The 24,837-nt window shown below is 36.7% G+C and overlaps 1 protein-coding gene across 2 annotated transcripts in view; it reads left to right on the top strand.

The window, feature by feature from the left end:
* Nucleotides 1-450: 450 nt before the first annotated feature.
* The window catches only part of PLXND1 (plexin D1), a 184,223-nt gene continuing 159,836 nt past the window's right edge, over nucleotides 451-24,837 (top strand). The window contains exon 1 of one of the 2 annotated variants that reach the window (XM_087923737.1): nucleotides 451-2,151. In XM_087923737.1, coding sequence (XP_087779863.1) covers nucleotides 580-2,151 — 1,572 coding nt within the window. In that variant the 5' untranslated portion in view covers nucleotides 451-579. The remainder of the gene's footprint in view (nucleotides 2,152-24,837) is intronic. The other variant, XM_026722891.2, reaches the window with a different exon arrangement.

Here is a 24,837-nt window from a genome sequence, read left to right as displayed (position 1 = left end):
TCCTACATTCTTGCTTCCCAACATCAAAAAAGGAAAACACAAGAGTTATTTGTTAGCAAAGGAGCTGCTATCAAGAGCCGCTTCTTTGTTTTGGGGACTGATGCAGTGATTGCCTTTCAGTTTGGGGAGGGGGGGGGAGACAGCGGCTTAAACTTAATCATACTCACATGACAAACCATAAATAAAGGAAAAACGAATACTGCAAAAAAAAGAGAGGGAGAGGGAGAGGGAGAGAAGAAGGACCTCTCAGAAGTCGGAGCGAGCAGCTTGTCCACAGTTACAGGGAGGGGGAAGGAGAGAGAGAGAGTGAAGCTGTCAGACTTAGGGGAGGGCGCAGCTTTTCTCAGACGTTTGAGTTTTAACCCCATTGGAGACGCCGGTCCGGTAAGGAGGCAAAAGGCTGTGGATAGCTTGCAACAAAAGGCTCGGGACTTTCCTGTTGGCGTCTCTCAGGGTTCGAGGCGCATTAAATCCTCCGCAGGAAACAGGTTTTCCTCTTTTGCGGCTGCCACCTCCCCTCCCCAATTGCACAGCCAAGGAACCTCATGCTCTGTGCAGAGCGACAGCCCAGGAGGCAGGATGGTTCTGCGGGATCGGCGAGGCGCTAACCAGGTACTGTCACCGGATCGCGGCCGTGTTTTCCACCTCTTGGTGGTTTCCCTGGTGCTGCCGGTGCTCGGGCGTGGGCTGAAGGTGCAGCACAAGTTCGTCTCGCCCACCGCTACGAACAACTTCGCCCTGGATGGGTCGGGCGGCAGGATCTACCTGGCGGCGGTCAACCGGCTTTATCAACTCTCGGCTCCCAACCTGACTCTGGAGGTGGAAGAGCAGGTGGGCCCCAAGGAGGACAACCCCTTGTGCCACGCACCCCAACTGCCCCAGGCGTCCTGCGAGCACGCCAAGAAGCCGACCGACAACTACAATAAGCTGTTGCAGCCGGACCCGGAGCAAGGCATCCTGGTGGTCTGCGGCTCGGTCTACCAAGGCTTCTGCCAGCTGCGGAGCATGGACAACATCTCGGTGGTGGCCGTCCCGTTCCCACCTCGGACAGGTGGAGGAGAAGGAGGCGACCAGGTCACGGTCTTCCCCAGCATGCTGAACGTGGCGGCCAACCACGCCAACGCCTCCACCGTCGGCTTGGTGCTCAAGCAATCCGGGCAAGACACGAGGCTCTTGGTGGCCGCCACTTACACCGGCTTAGGCAGCCCGTTTTTCCCGCGCAACGCCAGCCTGGAAGATCACCGTTTCGAGAACACGCCCGAGATCGCCATTCGGGCTCTCAACGCCCGCGGAGACCTAGCCCGGCTCTTCACTTTCGACATCAACCCGTCCGACGACAACATCTTCAAGATCAAGCAGGGCGCCAAGGACCGGCACAAGCTCAGCTTCGTCCGCGCCTTCCTCCACCGGGGAAGCCAAGGCGCGACGCCCTCTCGCCCGGAAGGGGGCGCCTCCGGAGGCCGGAGTTCTCAGGCGGGACCGAGGGCCCCCTATTCGTCCCGGGGATCCCAGGTTGCCAAAGCCGGCCGCGCACCGGCCGCTTTCCCGCCTTTGCCTCAGGGCACCCCGCTTGGCCGTCCTTCGGCCTCCTATGCTTACTTGGCCCTCAACAGCGAGGCGAATGCGCGCGAAAAGGAGAGCCACTCGCACAGCCTCTTGGCTCGCATCTGCTTGGGGGACCCGGCCGAGGCCACCCCGCTCAATAGCAGCAGCAGCAGCGGCGGCGGCGGCGGCGGTAACGGCGAGACCAAAAAGTTGACCGAGTCTTACATTCAAATGGCGCTGCAATGTAGCCACCCTGGAGCCGGCGGGGTCACACCGGGAGTCTCCACCGGGGATCTCTTCAACAGGCTGGTCTCCGTCTTTCCCGCTCGCGCCGCCCTGCAGGTGGGTCCCGGCAGTCCTCCCTCGCCCCAGCCGGAGGAGCTGCTCTTCGGGGTGTTTGAGAAAGCTGCCTCCCCGGGTGCCGGCCTTGGCGGTCGACAGGCTCCGCAGCCCTCGGCGCTCTGCGTCTTCCGCTTCGCGGAGATCGAGGACGCTATCAGGGTGGCCAGAAACTCGTGTTTCGTGGCGCCGGACGCCGACCTGGTCACTGTGCTGGACAGCGTCGTGCAAGGGACCGGGCCTGCCTGCGAGAAGAGGAAAATCCAGGTAAGGGCAGGAAATCCTGCCAGCGATCTGGGGTTGCTTCTCACTAAAGGTAGTAGTGCGGGACAAATGGACCAAAGTGGCTGCTAACTGACATTTATGTTAAGTTGGCTGGGTGTGTGCATCAAGCTAAATAGTGTAAATTGACTGGTTTTGCATAAGTGAACAAGTTGTTCTGGTTTATAAATTGTGGTCTGTGGGTTTGTATGTTCCAACCCAGTGGTTTAATCCATAAATAATTAGACAAACCATGGCTTAATGAGAATCAAGGCACTTTCTGGAAAGTAGTACTAAGGATAAACCATTCGTGATGAATCTGAAAGTAGGGCTAAGAAATGTTTCCCAAATTTTGGAAAATCCTCCAATAGTGATGAACTCTTGGAGACTGGAAGATTCTGAACAAATATAGAAGACACTAAGTTGGGTAAGATAGACTAAATCTCCAAGGCAAGTTTCTGGCCTAGTACTGCTGTTTTAGAATCAGAGAATCAGCTCTACCAAGTTTTAGGAAGCTAGTCTTTGGATGAGTTATGGGAAAAATTTCCAAAGGAAAATTTGTGTCGCCTTTGATAAAAAAAACAATAACCTAAGAATAAACTGTTAAGTTTATTATTGCATGAACTTTTTGAATCATAGTCTACAAAAGTTTATTTACTAATAAATTTCTTTGACCTTGAGGTGCCACAAGATGCTTTGTTATTTCAGAAAGCTTCTGTGGTTAGCTCCTAAAGCTATATTCAAGACTTATCTGATCATAAGACCAGAACTGAAAAACATACAGAAGAGGGTAGCCAAAGCAATCAAGAAAAGAGAAAAGATTGGGACCGCAATAGAATTGTACTTAGTGTGGAGAATTTTTTTCCCTTCTTTTCATTTTTGGTCATGGAAAGCAATACTGGACTAAAAAGGAGGGTTGTTGAATAGTAGGTATTTTTTAAGTGGTTGGGTAAGTTCTTGGCACAATACTATCTGTGATGTTTTAAAGACATTATTATGGACAGTTTTCAGAGAATGAATCTGAGAGATAACTCCATCTTCAAAGTAAGCTAGCCATAGTCACATAGTGAGATGGGTGGCATATAAATTAAGTAAAGAAATAAGTAAAGAAATAAAGAAATATCAAGTTTCAAGGTTTGAAGGATGACTGGTGCTTTCAGAACCTGTTTGTAAATTACCAGAATGTATCTGATTATATGCTAGTATTCTATGATGTAAATATTGGAAAGTTTTTGCTCAACTGATATTGATGACTGATGACAGCGGCCCATCAGTGGTGAGGAGATGCTGCAGTTGTATTTAGCAACATTTGGAGAGCCACAGGTTTCTTATCTTTGTCTTAAGGCCATGTTAAGTATTTACAAAATGCATATTAGATTGTATTTACTACAAATATTTTGGAAGTTTTATTTAGCTCATGAAAGCCAGGGTCATGTATTGGTAAAAGTATTAGACTATGATTGGGAAGCTTATAGCTAGGCCTGTTAGTATTAGTTCTCATTGTTTCTTATCAACTGCTGATATTTAAGGCTTGCTGCTGCCTGTAATTCAGACAAATATTCAGCTATTGAGTCTTTAATTATAAAGGTTACAAAACTGTCTCCCGTGCCCTTTGTCTAGTTTTGTTTTAAAGCCAGCTGAGTTGGTGACCCCTTACCTTATTTAATGCTAGCAAATACTGTAATACAATTTTGCATTGTTTAATGTTGTGTTTCCATTTATCAGTCCTAAATAGCTCTGCATTTAGTTGTAATGGCATTTAATACTAACATTATGAAAGAGAGAAAGTCTAATTATGCATTGAATAATTTTATATTCATCTGGCATCTTCTCCCAAATCACCTTTGCTCTCCGTTAAAAATCTCCAAATATTTCTTCCTTACAGGGACATGTTTTAGCTCCACAATATATTTTTACAGCCATAGATTTATAGAATGGCACCACAGATATGGAGAATTATAATTCTCTCTGTGGAGTTCACTTTCATTCTTTTGCAGAAGTTACTTTGGATTGAAATTTTCATTGATATTTTATTCATTATTAGCCATTATTCCATGATAGTTGCTGCCAGTCACTGCACACCAGGCCCCATTAATGTTAAGTTTACTGCACCAACACAATCACTTTGCACATTGAATTATATTTGCAATTTTTTCAACCAGGAGAGACTATTGTGGAACTCATTCAATCCTTTTTCATTTTACATCCTGAATGTAGAATTGTCCTTATTGTGGTAGTTTTTGGGACAACCATGACCTGGATGACTGAGAATCTCCATAGATAACTATCTTATTATATTTACCTAAGTTATCATTTATATTTTTAAAATTTCCAAAATCTACTTTGTATATCTCTTCAAGGTGAACTTCTCCATTTAATTGTATTGTTCTTAGCAAGTTACCAATTGATGACTACACCTCTTAATGTAGAGTTTTGTCAGCAACTTTTGATGGTGGGATTTATTAAAGGCTTTTTGAAAGTTGTGATTGACTGATTTGATTGTGAGCCATCAAACTGTTGTCAACTCTTAGTGACCACATCATTTTTTTTCCATGATAATGTATCCCTAACCTGATCTTTCAGGGCTTCAAACAGCCAAATGGTAATAGTACTGGTTTAAACAAAGGTCATAAATAAATTAAAATCTATGCTAAGCTGATGAATTTAAAAACTACACCTATATGTAAATGATTTGAGAGAAATGCCAAAAGAATCATCATACTTCTCCAAAAGGTTTAGGCTGCTGTATTTGTTTAATGATACAGACCAAAAAGTTGGAATGTTTTTCAGTAGCTGTCTGAGCAAAAATTGTGGCAGTTTAGGGAACGTATAATGGGAGGCAATTAGGAACCTAAATTTTGGGGTATCAGAGCCCTGTTCCCCTTTAGGATTTTACATAAAACACCAAAAAGATCAGAAAAGATAGCAGATAAGCATTCTCCAGGACATTCCTCCTCATCACAAAGACACAGCCAAAGGTTGGTAAGCTATCAAGCACAGCAGCACAATTCTCTGCTGCAGTCTTAGTTATGTCAATGCCCTTTTGACAAAGGAGGGATCTGTTTTGCTTGCTTTTCATCACAGCATAGAGCTGAGTAATAATATTATCCATACACAAATCAAATTAGATGTCTGCAGTATGTATCCTGAATTTATTTACATGTCTTGCTGTAAAATGATGTTGAATGAGGAAAGGGTTTAATAAACAGTTTGAAACTGACACCCTTAATTCTGAGGCCATGAACACTTTTCATGGGCCTATCCTTCATCTGCTATAAAAGATAGAATTTCTGGAGAAGATCACAATCTAAGCTGTAAATTATCCATACTTATAGCAGCACTTGGTTTGGCAGAAAAGTTCGAGCATATAGTATCTGTTAGAATAATGCTGCTGGTATACTTGTTGACAAATTTTAAAAAGTGTACAAGGTTAATGACATAGGATTTGCACGTTAGCTCCTATTTAGCAGAATTGGTCCTAGTAGAAAGCTACTAGATCTGGGTTGAGAACCACTAGTTGGTATGAAAGAGAGATAGAAAAGTCTAGTTGACAATAGAGTAGAGTAGAGTAGAGTAGAGTAGAGTAGAGTAGAGTAGAGTAGAGTAGAGTAGAGTAGAGTAGAGTAGAATAGAATAGAATTACAAAGTTGGAAGGCACCTTGAGGTCTTCTAGTCCAACCCCCTGCTCAGGCAGGAAACCCTATAGCATTTCAGGTTATCCAATCTCTTCTTAAAAACTTCCAGTGTTGAAGAATTCACAACTTCTGGAGCAAGTTGTTCCACTGGTTAATTGTTCTCACTGTCAGGAAATTTCTCCTTAGTTCTAAGTTGCTTCTCTCCTTAATTAGTTTCCACCCACTCCTTCTTGACCTTCTCTCAGGTGCGTCTAATGGTCACCAAGATTTTTGCAGTCTAGATTTGGTAATCCTGTCCTTGGTTTATGATTCTGTAATACCATAATGTTTTCTATCATTTTACCTAGAGATTAATTGACCTGTACAGGTAGTCCTTGATGTACCACAGTTCATTTGGTGACCATTTAGACTTACAGTGGCATTGAAAAAGTGACTTATGACAATTTTTCACACTTATGACCATTGCAGCATTCCCATGGTCAAAATTCAGATGCTTTGGCAACTGACTCATGTTTATGCGGGTTTCAGTCTCCCAGGATCACGTGATCACCTTTTGTGACCTTCTGACAAGCAAAGTCAATGGGGAAGACAAATTTACTTAACAACTTACTAACCTAACAATAGCAGTGATTCATTTAACAACTGTGGCACAAAAGGTTGTAAAATGGGGCTAAATTCACTTAACAGCTGTTCCATTTAGCAACAGAAATTGTTGGCTCCATTGTGGTTGTAAGTCAAAGATTACCTGTAATATACTGCAGTAGCCTGTGATACCTTTCTATGTGTATTATATACTGTAAATATGATCTGGACAGCTACAGCATTCTCCGGTACTTTCCTTATTAGCAGAGACTAAAACGTACATCTGCTTCATCTGCAATAAACAGAGTATTTTTGTAGAAAAATGGGACAAACATAGTAGCATGCATAACTTTTCCTTACCAATTGATATTCATACAACATTCAGTGACCCTGGATATAGTGTGAAATTCAGATAAACTTATTTTCAATTTATTATGGAGCAAAATATACAGCATTGGGGGTTATTTTTTGCACATACATGCAAAAAGAATTTGTTCCTTGCCTTTTATTAGGACTCTCTTTTTCTCCATGTTCTTTGTCCCAAGGGAACTAGTTGTGACTCAGAGTTATGTCTCCCCCTTCCTCATTTTTGGTTAGTCCTTATTTCACTGACGCTAAAGAAAGACAGCTCTGGGAACATGTGTTCCCTTAAAGATATTTCCTTTCCACATCCTCAGCCTGCACATTCCTGCAATGGACAGCAGTGGATGTGTAAAATTCAGAAAGAAGGGACATAGGCTGCCTTGTTTTATCGCTTTTGGGGTGAAAGTTTACTAGTACTATAATTTGTTACCAAACTTACATAAATGGTAATGACAATTGCATGTATCTATTCCCATTTTAAAAAGTTAAAAGTCAAGTCATAATAAGGATATTTTGTTTTCTTCTCTTCTGGGAAAGATGCAGAGCATTTTTCTTCCTTCTGGGAAAGATGCAGAGCACATATTTATCAGGGATCTTAAAACATCTGCTTGATTTCACAGCCAAGATAGACCAAGAACGCTTGGTGCCTGTTAAGAGTATCAAAAAGGTTTTCTGTGTTACCAAAATACATTTGGCACAGTGACTTCGATGTTATGGCCTTGTTACAATAATTCATAGATCAACTTTAATAAGATCCATGATTTTAAGCAGCCAGAATCAAAACATTTTGATAACAGAACGTTGCATCAGTTAGTTCCTTAAGACCGAACAGATTAAATATTGCTCTTCTTTGCAATCATATAACCTACTGTAACAATTTTTAAGTGGATATTTGATTTTTAAAGTGGTTGAACTGTTTACTGCTAGAACCAAACATCCAATTGTTTATAGAGTTTAACTTTTGAAATGAGCTGAAAGTGAAGACAAAGATTTAATGAAAGTTTATATTTTTGTTGTCTGATTTCTAATTATGAATCTATAGTTGTCACTTCTGTAATAAATATATTAATATATAAGCAGTCCTTTCATTTTAAATATATTTCATTAGGACATTTTCATTTAGAATTGAAGGCAAAGATCAAAGAGTTTTTGGAATCAAGAAGATCATATGTTTATAATCCGCTTGTGTGGCTTCCCCCCCCCTCCCCCAAACGTCCTATATCAATATATGCATATATCAATCAATATGAAGTGAGGTATCTGGAAAAATTCTAGAGCAAATCATAAACTTAACCTGTAAACACTGGGAACTGGTATAGCTAGAAGACAGTGTTTAATTAGTTATAACAATAGCAGTTAGACTTATATACCACTTCACAATGCTTTATAGCCCTCTCTAAGTGGTTTTACAAAGTCAGCATATTGCCCCCAACAATTTGTGCCCTCATTTTACCCACCTCGGAAGGATGAAAGGCTGAGTCAACCTTGAGCCTGTGAGATTTGAACTGCCAAATTGCAGGCAGCCCGTAGTCAGCAGAAGTAGCCTGCAGTACTGCACTCTAACCACTGCGACTGTATCACCAGGGTTCCTTTTCACACTTTTGGGATTAATTTAAAGTATCTCTGACAGTTAGCTATCCAACTTCTACTCAAATACATCAAGTGAAGAGGATCCTACTGCCTTTCTGAGTAATATTTAACAGTTCTTATTTTTGGGGGGTTGAGAACTCTTCCTTTCAGTTTGAATCTCCCTTCCTGTAACTTAAAAAAATTATTCTTGTACTCTGGGGTGACAAAATAGGTTTAAATCTTCTTCTGTGAGTGACCTCCTTTTAGCTACTTGAAGAATGCTATCATATCCCCTTTGGGCTTTTCTTCTGAAAGCTAAATATATTCTACTTCTTCAACCTCTCTTCACAGAGCTTAGTTCTAATCCCCTGATCATCCTCAAAGACCTGTTTGAAATATTCTCATTTTTCTGAATTCTTCTTAAAATATGGTATTAGAGCTGGACATAATACTTGGTACAGACTGCCCAATACAGTATAGGATAGGATAGAATAGTTACATCTGTTAATATGGCCTTACATTTTGTCTTTTTTTCAACCATAATATAATGCTTGTTCATATTCAATTTGTATTCACCTATCATTTCCACAAATTGTGTTTTCATGGCCAATCTATGCAGTCCAGAACTGAATCTTATGGGACCCTACTTGGCAGATAACTCTAGTTTGATGAAGAACCATTGATAACCTGACTTTGAATATGAGGCCAAACCACCCACTTCCATCTAGCTCAAATTTAATTAGATTGCTCAGAATATCATTGAGTACTTTATCAAATGATGTTTTTTTTAAAGAATCAAAAGCAGTTTGTTGGGGGATGTATTTTTTACTGGCCAAAGAGACTCTTAGTTTTTGAAGTCACTTTTTACTAGTCTCTCTCAAACTACTTTTCTCCATTTGTAAGAAAAACAATGCAGGTCTCTCTATCCTTTCCCTGGAGTCTGGAAGCACAGCTTTGAAGGATCATTTTTTTAGCTGAAGGAGGAAAAGGATAAAGTCAGTTTTCTGTGTTATTTCATTAATGAAACTAGCAGTTTTCTACAACTGATATTTTTAACAGTGGAAAAGTTTGTAGTTTATATATAGAAAAAGCCCTATGAAAATACAAGCCCCCAAATTGCTATATTTATGTAAGTGTTATAGGCTTTCTGTGATGTTATTAAATATATAGACCACGTCTTCTAGTAAAATTTGTAGCCTTAAAACTACTTTCTGAAGTGACTAATTTAAAAATAGATTGCATGGATATTAATGGGTTATATTTCCATGTGTGTTGGTAGGCAATAGAAGTTACTTAGATGTCTTTGAAAACAACACTCATAAAATCAAATGTAAAAACAGAATGATCTATCTCAGCTAGTTGTCATATCAGTTAATATTGTTTTACCAATATAACATCTCATATTGTATTTTGTGCCTACCAGAATTATATTAATAGATATTCTATAAAGTTAGCATAATAGGCTTCAGCTACAACAGGTAAAAAAACTAAATGGGATATGGTACCTTTTGATTAGCAATTATTTTTATCATGTCTTTTACAAGGTTTCTATATCTAGAGTTTAAAAATTCCAAATATTCAAATATTTAGCTGTTCATTGCCTTCCAAGAAAATGGTTCACCACTGCAATGATATTTAAGCAGTCAAAACAGCATAACATACTGTACATCTCAAAGTTCCTTCAAATCTATTACATCTCCAGTGCGGAATGATGAGAGCCATTTTTAAAAAATCATTTCAGGTCTGATAGATCCTAAAGAGGTTTGGTTTTAGCTTTACTAAACATTTTAGGTCATACAAGCATATTGAACATTCTTTAAAGTCTGATTCCATTGGTTGAGCAATATAGCATACTGCACTCCAGTTATGTGTTAGAACCAGTTTGATGTAGTGGTTAAGACAACAGTTAAAACTGGAAGATTGTAAGTGCTGATTCCTGCCTTAGGCACAAAGCCAGTTGCGTGACCTTGGGCCAGTCATTCTCTCTCAGTCCTAGGAAGGAGGGAATGACAAATCACTTCGGAAAAACCTTGCCAAGAAAACTGCAAAGACTTGCCCAGGCAGCCACTAGAAGCCAATACTGATTCAAAGACACATATACACAAACAATTCTCTGTTACGGTTTTTTTAATACTGAATATGTGCTGTTTTCAACTCCTACCATGTTTCTCCAACAATATGCCCCCACCACCAATAGGAAGACCCAGCATGTTTTCTAGGCATAAAATGAAATTAAGCCCCTCCCCCCAAATTTAGGCCTAGTTTAAAACATGTGAAATTGGGGGGGAAGGTGGGGGGAACTTGCCATTAGGAGTGCCCCGTGGGCAGCTACACCTCACCATCAGCTGCTCCTAACAGCCAATCATGGTGGAGCATGGAGGGCTCCCTTACCCCTCCCTTACCTGGGTCAGCAGGTTGGCGGTGTCGGCGTGGATGTCTGGCAGCATTTCAGCTGTTTCTCAGGCCTCCGTAGCTTCCATGGTTCCCACCGGTGCTGGTGACACTCTCGCCAGCGCCAGCTCCAACAACAGCGTCTGAGTCACTCCTGCTTTTCCCCCGTCCCTGTAACAACAGGAAAAAAAAGATTTTGAGGTACCTGGGAGTTCCGCACGCTGCATTTTGGTTTAATCCCGAGTGGCTGGGTGGGCATGAGAAGAGCCGAGTGAGTGTCTCTGCTGCTGCTACCCTTGGTGCTCCAGGCTCGGGCTCTGCAAGTTTGCAAAAGTCCTGGTGCGCAGCCCGTTCCTGCATTCCAAGCACCCAGGCCGAGCTGCAGCTGACACCAGCACCATCTCCAATAACAGTGGCAGCAGCGGCGGGAACCGTGGAAGTGTTTCAGCTGCTTCTTGAGTGGGGGAGCTACCTTCGTAACTTCCACGGTTCCCACCGCTGCTGCCACTGTTATTGGAGACAGCGCTGGCGAGAGTGGGACAGCTGCAGCTGGGCCTAGGCACTTGGAATGCAGGAACGGGCTGTGCATTGGGACTTTTACAAACTTGCAGAGCCTGAGGCTGGCGCACCAAGAGTAGCAGTAGCAGCGATGCTCGCCCGGCTCTTCTCACGCCCACCCAGCCACTCGGGATTAAACCAAAATGCAGCACACGGCACTCCCAGGTACCTCAAAATCTTTTTTTTCCTTGTTGTTACAGGGATGGGAGAAAAGCGGGAGCAACTCAGATGCTGTTGTTGGAGATGGCGCTGGTGCACGGGGGGGGGGGGTGTCGAATTAATTCACCCCCAAAAGACATCCTAACCATTTTTTTCGGGACTCAAAAAAAAAATAAGGCCCGGTCTTATTTTGTGAGAAACACGGTAGTAGTCACATAACTAAAAAGATAAACAGAGAGATCTTGTGTATTACTCAACATTATTTTTGATTATTTCATTTTTGGTAATAATAAATTGTCAATATAGTTTTAGTAAAGAACTTCCCCAATATATTAAAAAGTCCTAGCATTTCAGAGGCCATAAGGGCATTGATAGCAAAGACAATGAATAACAACTGTTTTAAATTTCTATATTGCCATTCAAACTTTCTATGTGTATTTGTTTTTTGAAAAATCTAAGAAGTTTTAAAATGGTTCCCTTAACAGTTGATTAATTATGAGCCATAATTAATATTACCAACCATTTTAAAATAACTCTTGCTCCAAAGAGTTGTTTTGTGATGAGAAGAAAAATCACATGTAAATATTTTGTTTCCCAGTAAAGTTAAACTAATATCTGCTAAAAATAGCCAAAAAATTGCTTAAAAAAGAAGGACTCCAAAGATTGCTCCAATTATTGCACAATTGCTGTCATCCTGCACATCAGCAAGGTCCTGCTTAAAATTATACAATGTCTAGTACCAACTATCAAAAAGGAATTAGTAGACGTCCAAGCTGGCTTCCGAAAATATCATAGCACTCGTGACCATCTTGCAAATGTGCACTGGAGCAAGGAAAAATCTCATGAATATTAAAAGACCATTTACATGTGCTTCATTGGCTACAAGTAAGTATTCAATTATGTTGAGCATGAGAAGCTATGGGGAGCCCTACAAGACCTGGGGGTACAGCACATCTGGTCAAGTTGGTATAAGCACTGTACACAAATCAGGAAGCCACTGTGAACACCATATGGAGACACTGGTTGGTTTAAGACAGAGAAAAGAATGCATCATGGTTGTATTCTCTCCCCTTTCATATTCAATCTGTATGCCAAAATGATCATGAGGAATCTAGAACTTGAAGAATTAAAAAATGGGGTAAAGATTGGTAGAAGTAACATCAACAATTTTCAAAATGTTGATGATATAAACCTCCTCTCAGAAACCAAAGAAGGCCTGAACATATGATCAAGAAAATCAAAGAAGAAAGTTAGAATTTTGGTCTCTTTTTGAACATCAGAAAGATCAGGCTCATAGCCACTGCAAAGAAGGGAAACATCAAAATAGAAACTGATCAAGAGATAGAATGTGTGGAAAAATTCACTTTTCTAGGATCGCAGATAGCTCAAAGCAGTGAATTCAGCACAGAAATAAAATATTGATTGCACTGTGTCATACGGTAATGATGAACATGAGCCGAATATGAAAAAGTAAGGACATCAGCTTGGCTACCAAATACAGGTTACTTTACTATATTATGTTCCCTGCCTATGGTTGTGAAAGTTGGACCTTAAAAAAAGCAAGACAGGAAGATGGATTTGCTTGAACTGGAAAAGGCTCATGCATATTCCTTGGACAGCAAAGGTGACTTACAATCTAGTACTGGAGCACATAACACCAGACATGTCACTAGAAGACAAGATCACAAAGCTGCATTTGACTTATTTTGGCCATGTCACATGTGGGAATTCAAAGCAATTATGTTTGGAAGAGTTAGCAGTAACCAGGCCATCAAAGAACACAGTGGCTGGACACCATCAAAGCTGACACCAGTGGCTGGACACCATCAAAGCTGACACTAGAAAAACTCAAAGAAATAGTACAAGATTAGAAGATGTGGAGAGATCTGGCCCATAGAATCACCAAGAGTCGGATACAGCCAAATGGATAACATTATAATCCTCAAACCAATATCAGCCAACATTGGACAACAAGTTAAAACCACCAACATGAGAAATGCATAATTTTAACAGAAAACAATTGAGTATTTTGCTCCTTCAAAAAAAATTAACCATTAACATATCAGTCTGTTTAAATTATTTAAGTAGAAGCAACATATGCATTCCTCTCAAAATATGTCTTGATGCAAAATTCATTGAGATATTTATCACGCACCAACTTATTAATTTATCAGAATATTTACCATGCAGCGTTACTGTTTATACAAACTGAAATGAAGCTTATTGATAATCATTAAAAATACTCTTGAAATATATAATGACATATATTCAAATTCCGATAAGCAAATTCCTTTAATTTTATGGTTTTTGTCTTGGTAGACATGTTAGGACTTCCAATATTACATTAAAAATTACATGAGATAAAAAACATCCTTGATGAATTCTGTTTCATTTTAATTACTAATGAAATAACACCATTAATAATTTCCTTACATGAGGAAAAGGATTAAGATACTAAATTATAATACATGAAATAAATTATATAAGAAATCTTAATTTCTGCAACCTTTGAACCAAAGACATGATTTAAACCATATCAAAAGCTTTTTCTATATCCATTGAAGCTAACATTATAGATTCATGTGTATAGGCATAAAAGGCTATTATATTAACCAGAAACCTTGAAACCTTTTCTTTTTTTTCTTTTAAAATTATAGCATCAAAATTTAACAAGGATATTGGGCACTAACTTATTAACTGAAGAAGATCTTTGCATCTTAAAAGTTACAATGATAAAAGTTTCAAAGTATGGAACTGTCAGGTCTTTGCTTTACAAATGTCTTATGAATTATTTAAAGAAGTATAACAACTATTTCTCCTTAGTCTTTTTTTACCATTGCATAATTAATTCATCTGGTTTAGAGACCTTTCCAGATTTTATCATATCAGTAATACAGATTCCTTGAGATATTACAGATGCAACCATAACTCCAGACTATACATCAGAAAGTTCTGGAGAAATCCATTTATTTATTTGCAGTCAAAAATCAATATTTTTAAAAATGTATACGTAGTAATAAAATTATTTAAAACACATGGAAACAAACAAGTTATATCCAATGTATGCATCCAAATAATATAATTCAATTGTCATTTTAGCACTGTAAAAGTAACTAGCCAATCCAGGCTTTGGGCATGATTAAGCCCATTGACTTCTAATTGCAATTACCATGGAGCAGAACCTGGCAACATTTTTGTCAAAATTTCCTCTTTTAAGAACTGCACAATCTTGGCCTTGGTTCAGACTCTAACATCTATCAAGAATGGATGAAGTAATTTTGGTCATGTTCTTGACACAGTGGGAAATCCTAAAAGATTTACATATATACATTTTTTTTAAAAAAAATTCTCAGACACATGTGTAAAATATAATTTTTATAAAATTCACCAAGCTGAACATAAATTTCTTTATAATTAGTGTGATTTGTCCCTAAGGAATTTATGAAAGATATTGTTTTATTTTGTTTCAAATAATTCTTTGGATATGCTGACCAGAGTCACCTTGTACGGAAGATGGGGGCATAAAAAATAATAAATAATAATAAAATAATAATAATTGTGCAGGAGGCAAGCGATCCAACTGTTGTATAGTGATTTTCTTTGTTTTCCTTGTCTTTTCTTACTGGAAACAAAAAGGTCTACTCAGTATAAGAATTAATTTTAAAGCTGTAATGCTGGGTTTTGATAGCTGTGCTGACTTTGAGCAAAGTACAAAATCAGTAATCCATGAAAATAATATCAGATCATAGTATAGATTCTAGGGAGTTAGGTATTTTTTGAGAAGAGATTTGAAATTTATAATTGGGGCTTTAAAAATGCTGCTTATTCAATCAAATTTTCAATTAAATAATTCAATTTGTGAAATTCTTTGAAAATTTTGTGTTGAAGTGCCAGGATAGAAAATGCTACTCATTTTGTTTGCTCTAATTTAATGCAGTGCTTCTCAAACTGGAAGTCTCCTGATCCCTGAAAATCCCCAAGACTCTTTCAGGGAAGTCTGCAAAGCCAAATAAATATATTTTAAAATTTCTCAGTTTTAATTTCTAATTCAGTATATATTGATAAATATAACCCACATAAATCAAGTTCTTTGGAATCCTCAATCTTTTTTAAGAATGTGGAGGGGTCATGCGATCAGAATGTTTTGGAACTGCTGATTTAATTTATTCATGTTTAACTTAGGGCTTCTAGTAGAACCCAATAAATTGAAAAGTTGTTTTTGTTTCGGACTTCTTTAAAAAACTATTATTATTTTTTGCAGCATGTGCTTTTTTGCATGAAATATGCTGGTTTTGACTTTGAATTCTACAAAATTACGCCAAGAAAAGAAATGTAATAGCACTTGTGGTATTAAAATTAAAAGTCTGCTTTCCAATTGAAATACCATTTTTCATTTGTTTGCAGCTTTCTTTATCTTTACAGAATATAACTGCTTGAAACTTTGTTTAAAATTAGTTCAATGGACGAATTGTTTCTGCATGAAGCTATACTGCAACATTTAACATACTGAATATACACCTTCTGACTCTGGCCACCATCCAGTCTTGACACTCACTGAACCTTAAATCAGTGTATTCTATATATAAGTGTTATTAGGTTCAGTTGAGTTGTCAGATAAGAGTTTTGACAAAATCAAATAATTAAGTAATTAATTCTAGTATTCTTTAGATACTGAATTACGCATAAGGGAGTTATTTTAGCAAAGTAGAAGGAATGCATGGATAATTTACACATTGGTACTTTGCATTTGACAATAAAGGTTAATTGATCAGACCCAACTAATAGTCCAATTTTAGGCATGTCAGTTCAAAGATAAATATCAATGACTCATGAAAGGAAAATCAGAAGCCTGACTGACCTGCTAAAGTAACTCATAATATGGTTTTGTATATAGCAGGCATCAGCAACTTGTGGCCATAGCCCTGGACAGCTAGTAATGTTAGTTGGTAAACTTTTAACATTATTGTGTGATTATAAACATTAACTATATTTTATATTTTATATGCTCTTCCTCTGCAATCAATGCAGCCCAGGCAAGCCAAAAGATTGGACAATCATGGTATATAGGCAGTCCTCAACATATGACTGTAATGGAGTTGCCCATTATGGTTGTATGCCAAGATGGTTGAGAATTTGATCAATCACATGATTGACTTGATTTTATGATCTTTTTTGTTGTGGTGATTAAGTGAACATGGCTATCATAATATAAACTCTGCAGTCATTAAACCATCAGCAAAACCATCACAAAAAAGTCACATGACCATGGAATGCTACAAATGGCTGTAAATGTCGCTACGTTATGAATAAATTTGAGTTGGGTGTTAAACCAAGAAATTGTTAACAAAGTAAAAGTTGAATCCACATGGGAATATGACAAGGAATTTACTATGAAAATATAATCAGTCCTTTCATTTGGATCAAGTTTTAAATGAATATGTTATTTTGAATAATTTGTTTATATTAATCCAGAAAATCAAAATTTAAGTTCATGTCTGTTTTTAATCTTAATTCAAATTAAAAATTACTATAATAAATCCCAACATATTTACTGGGAAGTAACACCCATCAAAATATGTGGTATTTCCTTTTGAGTAACCATGATTAATGTTTTCTGTTTAAGAAATACAGATATATAAAATAATGATTTAGAATGTTCTACCTTCATTATTCCTAGGGTGCATTTCCTTGCCTCTCATTCCTTTCTTTACCTCCTCACAAGCCATAATTCTTATGTATTTAGAGGTTAGGCCAAGGAGTCTAGATCAAGGTTCAGATCATAGACTCAATGGTTATATCTATTCTGGGCCCTGATTTGACACTTCAATTGGCTTCTTAGCCATCTGCAATTCCTCCTTTATTTTTTAAGAAGGAACCTTCTGTATTACAAAGGAAGGTCTCTCAAAAATTATAGAGTACCTAATGTACCACATTTATTGTATCATAATATCATAGCCCTCATTTACTAGAATCTATACCTTTTATTTACTATAATCTGTCAGGTGCATTAAGTGCTATTTTATGTTGACAAGTGTGAATGCAAAGATGCTCAATATTATTCTAACTTAGAAATTGTTTATCCTTGCTCAACTGTGGCTAAAAAAGAAAAAGGGTCACTTGATTTTTAAAATAAACAGCATAAATTGCCCCTGATGAAGCAATACTGAACATCATATGAACATATTTCTCTCTTATTTGCTTCTTTATGAGGAACAAAAGACACAGAAATCAGGCCTGAAAAAAGTGATAATGAAAATCCTGATCAGGAATCCTTGAATTATTTATTTTTAAAAACTGTGTTGGCCCTGAGATTAAAAAAAAAAAGCAATAGCATTTATATACTGCTTCACTGTGCTTTACAGCCCTCTCTAAGAGTTTTACAGAGTCAGCCTATTGACACCAACAGTATAGGTCCTCATAATATATATATTGAAACAGAGGATCTTAATTTGAAATACTTAATAGACATCTTAATAATAAGATATTTATATTTAAATACAACAGTATGGTAAAATATTTCTGTATTGCTTTTGACTGATTTGAATGTTCTAAACTTTTGGAAAAGAATTATAAATTTGTCCCTTATGAATTTTTTTCAGTCTATAAAATTATGGATCAAAACATACAATGAGTATAATGTTTTTGATTTTGTGAAGAGTTTTGAGGAATGCCAATTGCTTTATTTAATAATGGCTAAATATAATTCCTCATTTTTGATCCCCTATTCAATTTTTGTTAGCCCTGCCAGCTTAAGACAGAAAACATGCACTCACTGTACTCATTACAAACTCTACAAAAGGAAAAAATAAGACATGTCTAGTTCATTTATATGTAGGATATGGTCCTATTCTCTAAACATTATCAATCTGGCAACTGTGCTCCACATCTCCCTCCCCAAATTAAAAATGACTCCTTACCTTGCCATTCATCTTGTCTCCTTTTATGTTAAAGTTTAGGAAGTGAGATTTATTAGAAAATAATTCTACAAATATAAATTTATATGAATTGCCACTCTGTTACCACTGTAGGTTACAAATTTATTTATTTATTTAAATTTATTATAGTCATCCAAGAGCTGTCTGATCATGGATAGCATACAAAACATCAGCTCTTAGTAGTATTTTGTCATGACAATTTTGACTTTTGCAATGACACCGTTGGCATCTTTCCACTCATTTCATTTCCCTCCACTCCTCATGAAACTGGAAAGCTGCTTGAGATTGACAACTGAAAAAGGTGCCTCACAAAAACATTGTCATCTCATGTCCAAATATATTTGATCTTTATCATTTATCTTTCCACCATGAGTAGTCCATTTGTTCAAAATATTAAATTTGTTAGCAATACTAGTTGAATTACAAAAGAAAATAGCTATCATGTGGTAAAGGTAGCAGAAGAAACAATTCAACCAGTTATTGTAAGCCAACACCCATGTGTCTCACCAGGTTTTACTGCGTTTTGGAATTATCCCTCCTTATCCAGAACCTTGTGAGACACATGGGTATTGGCTGACAATAACTGCTTGAATTGTTTCTTCTGCTGCCTTTACCACATGATAGCTATGATTGTCCAATGTCTTCTTGAAAACTTCCAGTGTTGGAACATCCACAACTTCTGGAGGCAAATTGTTCTGCTGATTAATTGTTCTAACTATCACAAAATTTATTCTAGATCACTTCTCTCCTTGATTAGTTTCCATCCATTGCTTCCTGTCCTACCTTCAATTAGGGAACTTCATGTGATGGGTTTGAGGAGACCTCCCTTCTCTACTGTGAGGTATACCCTATCTTCACCACAAAATTAGATCATTTTGCTATTCCGAAAAGCCCTTAAGACATGAATATGTTGTTAGGCCTGTGGCTCTCATGAAACCAGAGACTTACTCAGATGGCTCCATTGTTGAGGTGGATATTTTTATTCTCCCTTTCCTAGGGTTTATAATTCTATATGTTTGTTTTTATTAGCTTTTTAAAATTGTTGTATGCCAGACAGAGTTGCAGCTATGTAAGTTTGATTAATAAATAATACAAAAATAAGAGAAAATGACATTTTATTAAATAATGTAAATATAAGTAAACCTGATCAAATGACTACAAAGATTTCATTTATACATGGCTATTTTTTTGGAAGGGAACTATGCATACTGCTTCCAAAGTAGTTTATTAGAAGCAGTATTAAGACTATAAGAAACAAAGTTTGTTGTCAATCCAAAATTTTGTCCTCTGGGAAAGTTAGGCTCAAAGTCTATTACTAAAGCTAGAGCTGAGCATAAATGAGAAACACAGCTTGAATGGTTAAAAAGGGGGTTCTCTTGAGAAAAGAGCAGCTAAGAAAATATGACCAGAATAATAGGGTAGAGTCTGAATAAATCAGATTACTTATTCCAAACAATTTCAGTAGTGACATTTTAGCTGAGCTTTCTCAATTGGTGGAATGCCCTTGCAAAGAGGAGATTTGACTTAAGACTTCTGTCCCTGAAGAGCATACAGCAGAAAAATCACATTTTCTGAGTAGAGTGATTTTAGAGAAACACAAAGGATTTTGTTTCTTAAACATATAATACTTTGACTATAATAGCTTTTCAGGAGCTATTGTTCTTTAATCCATCACTCTCTTAGCTCAAGGTTTTCATTGTATAAGCTTGAAGAATTATATTAGTACAAGATGAGGAAAAATCAACTTGACCAGTTTTATGGCAATATAAAAGATGTACATTTTTCAGAAAGGGTAGATGTTTCCCAAATAGCTCTAATTGCTTGGATAATTTGTGTTGCAGTTACACAAAGATAATACTGTGTGTGTGTGTTCCTAATGCTCTTTGAGAATAGCAAGTGCCTGCCCTGATAACATTCATTGATTTAGCTGTGATGAAAATGCAGACAATTCTCAAAATGGTGCAAAATATGTCTGAATTTTAGAATAGATGCTATATTAACAATAGCAGGACATATCAATCCTTTTCAGCAGTTTCCATAGAGTTATCAATCTGATATGCCTTTTAAATTCAATTCATAGATATGGTTTAGTTTCTGAATGAGATTCATTCATTCATTCTGAATGAGTTTCTGAGATTCTCAGTCATCCAGATCGTGGTTGTCCCAAAGGTGCTTTTTCAAAGGCAACTGGACATTCTGTTTTTTTCTTTGAAGATGTTTCACTTCTCACCCAAGAAGCTTCTTCTGCTCTGGCTGAAGAATGGTGGGGAATGGAAGGATTTATACTCCTTGCAGACAGCTGGTCATTCACATTATTTTAGCAAGTCTTTGAGACCTCCTGGAGGTTTATCTGTGTCATCAGAGGAGGAGTAGTGCAAATGGGTGTAGAGCTTTCTTGAAACTGTTGAAAGGACTGTGTTGTAGACTGAAGATTAGTTTCTGAATGTATGTTTGTAGAAAAGAAATAGAGAAGATTCCTGAAAAAAACCCTAACAAGAGATTACTATCGTACTAACTAAAATGTTAATGGTGCAAATATTGTGGCATATTCTTTGAACCTGAAACTTATATAATACAATTATATATATAATTACATATCATTATATACAGTCATTCTGTTGCTTTGCGGGAAAGTAAAAATTTAAAACCATGGGCATTCCATTTCAATGGAAACCATTTTTTTAAAATATCTCTCACCATTATATTTTCATAAGGATAGAATTAAAAGTTTTGCAGGACCTTAGAGCTTAAACAAATTTTACAGGTATATACTTTGTAGTGGAGTTCATTAATTATGGAAATATTGAATTGAGAAAACTATCTAAACCTTTCCTATAAAACCCATATTAAATTGTTTAGAATTAACTAATATGGTGTAACTTTCTCAAACTTACTGGAATTAAAGTGTAGTTGTATTTAACTATAGCTCTTTGATTGTAATTCTTTAATAATTTATGAGATTATTTAACTGATAAAATAATTCTGGACAACAAGTTATACAGTCATACTATACATCACAAAGTGTTTCAAATTCTTATTTGCTAGAGTAACATTGCTGTTAGAATAAACTAGATTACGTTTTCTGTATTAATTTTTGCAGTGATAATGTTTGCAAGAAAAGTTATTCTTATAAAATTAATATATTCATTCAATGAATATATTCACCAGTTTCAATCTATTCAAATTTATAATTATTTTTACAGACATGTTTAGTTTTACACCTACAAACACAGAGATACACATGCACAGAGAGAGAGAGAGAGAGAAAGAGAGATGTAGAGTCTCATAATGCTTTAAGCTTCCAAAGCATTTAGATTTTTAAAATGTTCATTAAAATGTTAAATATATTATTATATTATTTTCTTCCAAATTTCAGACATTTTGAAAAATCGTTTACTTCCAAACATAATTCTACATCGTGAATAGAATAATAGACCTTTTCCCCCAATACATATATGTCAACATCATAATTTGTTGAGCAAAACTTCAAGAAGTAGAACAGAAACTTTTATTTTTTCAGTACAACTGTAGATTAATTTTAACTGATTAATTTTAACTGTGGTTAACAAAATAAAGCAGATCGATAAGTTATATTGTATATTTGAGGCTTTCTCTCCTTTTCTTCATCTTGTTGGAAAACATTTAGTTACTTTTTATGTTATGCTTATAAACATTTATGAAAAGTTTCAAAATTAAAAGAAAAAAAGTTTTCAGAAGAGCAAAAGAACTTCTTGTCTTTTCCAAAGATATCTTGACTGATATATGATTGAATGAAAATAGGCCTTGTAAATTTGAATCCAACATTATCATTACTAGTTAAGTAAGATTCATTTCCTGGGATTTTAATGGATAGGTAATTGCTTTCTTTTCTGCAGCTGAGATATTAAAGCTTAATAATGCTGACTTTGATATATTTATTTTGATTTTTGAAATTGTCAGGTATACTTTAATTGTTAATATATTATTTCTAATGCACTTAAAAGTGTTAATGACTTTATATTTTATCAGTCTTAAATTACTGTTTCCCAATTAAACTTCAGTTCTTTTTTTTATTTAGTAAGAATAACAAGGTGCTAAATACCATTAGAGTTTTACTATTTCTTTTAAAACATTTTGTTTAATCCAGCAATGTATATAGCATGAAATAATGCTTGGTAGCTTAACTGATATTAAGTAATGTATTCTGCTGTAAAAAAATGACAAAAACACATCTTCCTAAAATGTTGTTCACATTCCAATATTTTTTCATTTACACATGTTCAAAATAATTATTTTTGATATGAATTTGTAAAGGATATGCCATTGTTAATTCTGCATTTCTCCTGCTTTTATTCAATAAGTATGGTATCTGTTTTTACTCTAAAAATATACAATCTTTCAGCCTTTGCTAAAGCATTTTCTTGATAGCCATTGGAAACCAGGAATGATATTAATGTGAATGATGGAAATTGCATGAAGAGTAGAATAATTGGCTAAGAAGAATAGAGCTGTCTGTAAATTCTGTAAATACATCATATATTTTTATTAAGACTATTCATGTGTCCATGTAATAACAAAGAGTTGTGCCAATATTGAGGGTTAACTTCCTTTTATTTTATATTATAGAAGCCAAGAAAATGACCACAAAGGAAAGTGTTGTCTTCTGTGATCTAGATAAAAATGCAGTCTAGTCCTGTGACAAAAGCAGGAGTCTCCTTTCTTGATCTAACCTCCTGAAATATATTTATGTATTTTATTTTACTCCTACCTTTATTATTTTTATAATTAACTCAAGGAGGCGATCATACATAATACTCTTTCCTCCTCCTAGTTTCCTCATGACAACTATCTGATGGGGTGGGGTGTAACTTTGTTTATGTATGAATCTGGATTATTTGGTATGCTAATATCTAACAATACTAATTTTAATCCTTTTGGAATCCTCTTGGGTTTTTAAGTCATAATTGCTCAAGGCTAGCATAAGAGAGAGCATTGTTCATTCTTGTGAATTATCTGTGGTGGAATTTGGACAGGATGTGTGAGATATTTTATCTGCCGTCTTCAGTAGCAGAAACCATAGTATCCTTCTGAATTGTCTACAAAGATTGAAGATTGGAGGCACTACTCTTCAGTGATTCTGGTTTCCTTACGTTTTGTAGTTATTGTGTAGGTCCACCCACTCATGGTCACTGGAGAGTTTCCTGGGACCTGGCACCCTCCCCACTTAGTTTAATATGTGTATAAGACTGCTGGGAGAGGCTATCTGTTGGTATAAATAATAATATATCATCAATAGCTGTTGATATCTAGCTACATATCATCTCCCCAGCAGGCCACACTCAGAACACATCTTGATTCAATGTCTTTAGGCTGTAGAAGACTGAGTCGGAAGAAATAGGCTTAGGCTTAAGATAGGATAGCTGTTCCTTGAGAATCAAATTCCAGGAAAAGTCTAAAAGTTTTGGTTGCACTCCCCTTGAGGGACATTTTTTAAAAAATTGGAGCAAATGGAAGCTATGGACAGGAGGCCTTTTATCTAGCTCCAACTGCTATATGTACAACAATTCTGAAATGATATGTTCTGGATGCTGTCCCTTATACTCTTATTACTTCAAACTTGAACTATTGCAAGTTATTATATGTGGAGCTCTCCAAATATTACTCAAAAAATTCAACTAGTGCAAAATATAGAAGCCTTCCTACTTACATTTAGCCAGGACAATCATATAATATCTCTGTTGCAGGAGCTGTACCAATTACCGATTTACTTCTCGGTGCAATTTAAGGTGCTGGTGATTACTTTTACTGACTACTCTGATTAGAATTTATCCACCTGATATGGACAAGTAGAGAAGCAAGCATACTGTAGGTTCTAAGAAACATAGATGGTGTACAGCCCCAGAAACAGCCTTTCTCTGCTATCACTCTTGTCATTCTGGAATAGTTTGACTCTCAGGATGGCTCCCTCCCAATTAATATCCAGAAAGAGGGTTAAAATTCAGATCTTCTCAAAGCCTCCAAAAATAATGTTCTGCTACACTGTGGTTGAATTAGCCAGAAATTATGGAAATTATTGATGTCAGACTTTCATAATCATTTTGTTTTTATAACAATGTAAGCTGCCTCAAATCTATAGGTTGAAATAGCATACAGGGTTAAATATTGATTTATTTATGAAAATGTCCTTTATTATTTTTACAATTAACTCACGGTGATGAACATAGCCAACATACCTTCCTCCTATTTTCCCCACAACAACAACTTTGTGAGATAAGTTGGGCTGAAAGAGAGTGACTGGCCTAAAGTCACCCAGCTGGCTTTCATGGCTAAGGTGGGACTAGAATTTACAAACTCTCACTTTCTAGCTTGGTGCCTAAACCACTAGGCCAAACTGGCTCTCCAATTTGGCTCATTATATGAAAATAAGCAAATGACCAACACATTTGAAATGTATGATTTCAAATCTAACAGCTAAATATGTAAATGAAATCTTATTACAGGTAAAAAAATTAAATAACATA

The sequence above is a fragment of the Pseudonaja textilis genome, chromosome 2, assembly GCF_049901715.1.
Source record: "Pseudonaja textilis isolate UNSWEBS1 chromosome 2, rPseTex1.2, whole genome shotgun sequence".
Lineage (NCBI taxonomy): Eukaryota > Metazoa > Chordata > Lepidosauria > Squamata > Elapidae > Pseudonaja > Pseudonaja textilis.
The sequence above is the reverse complement of the archived record's forward strand: the minus strand, read 5'-3'. Positions and strand labels throughout refer to the sequence as shown.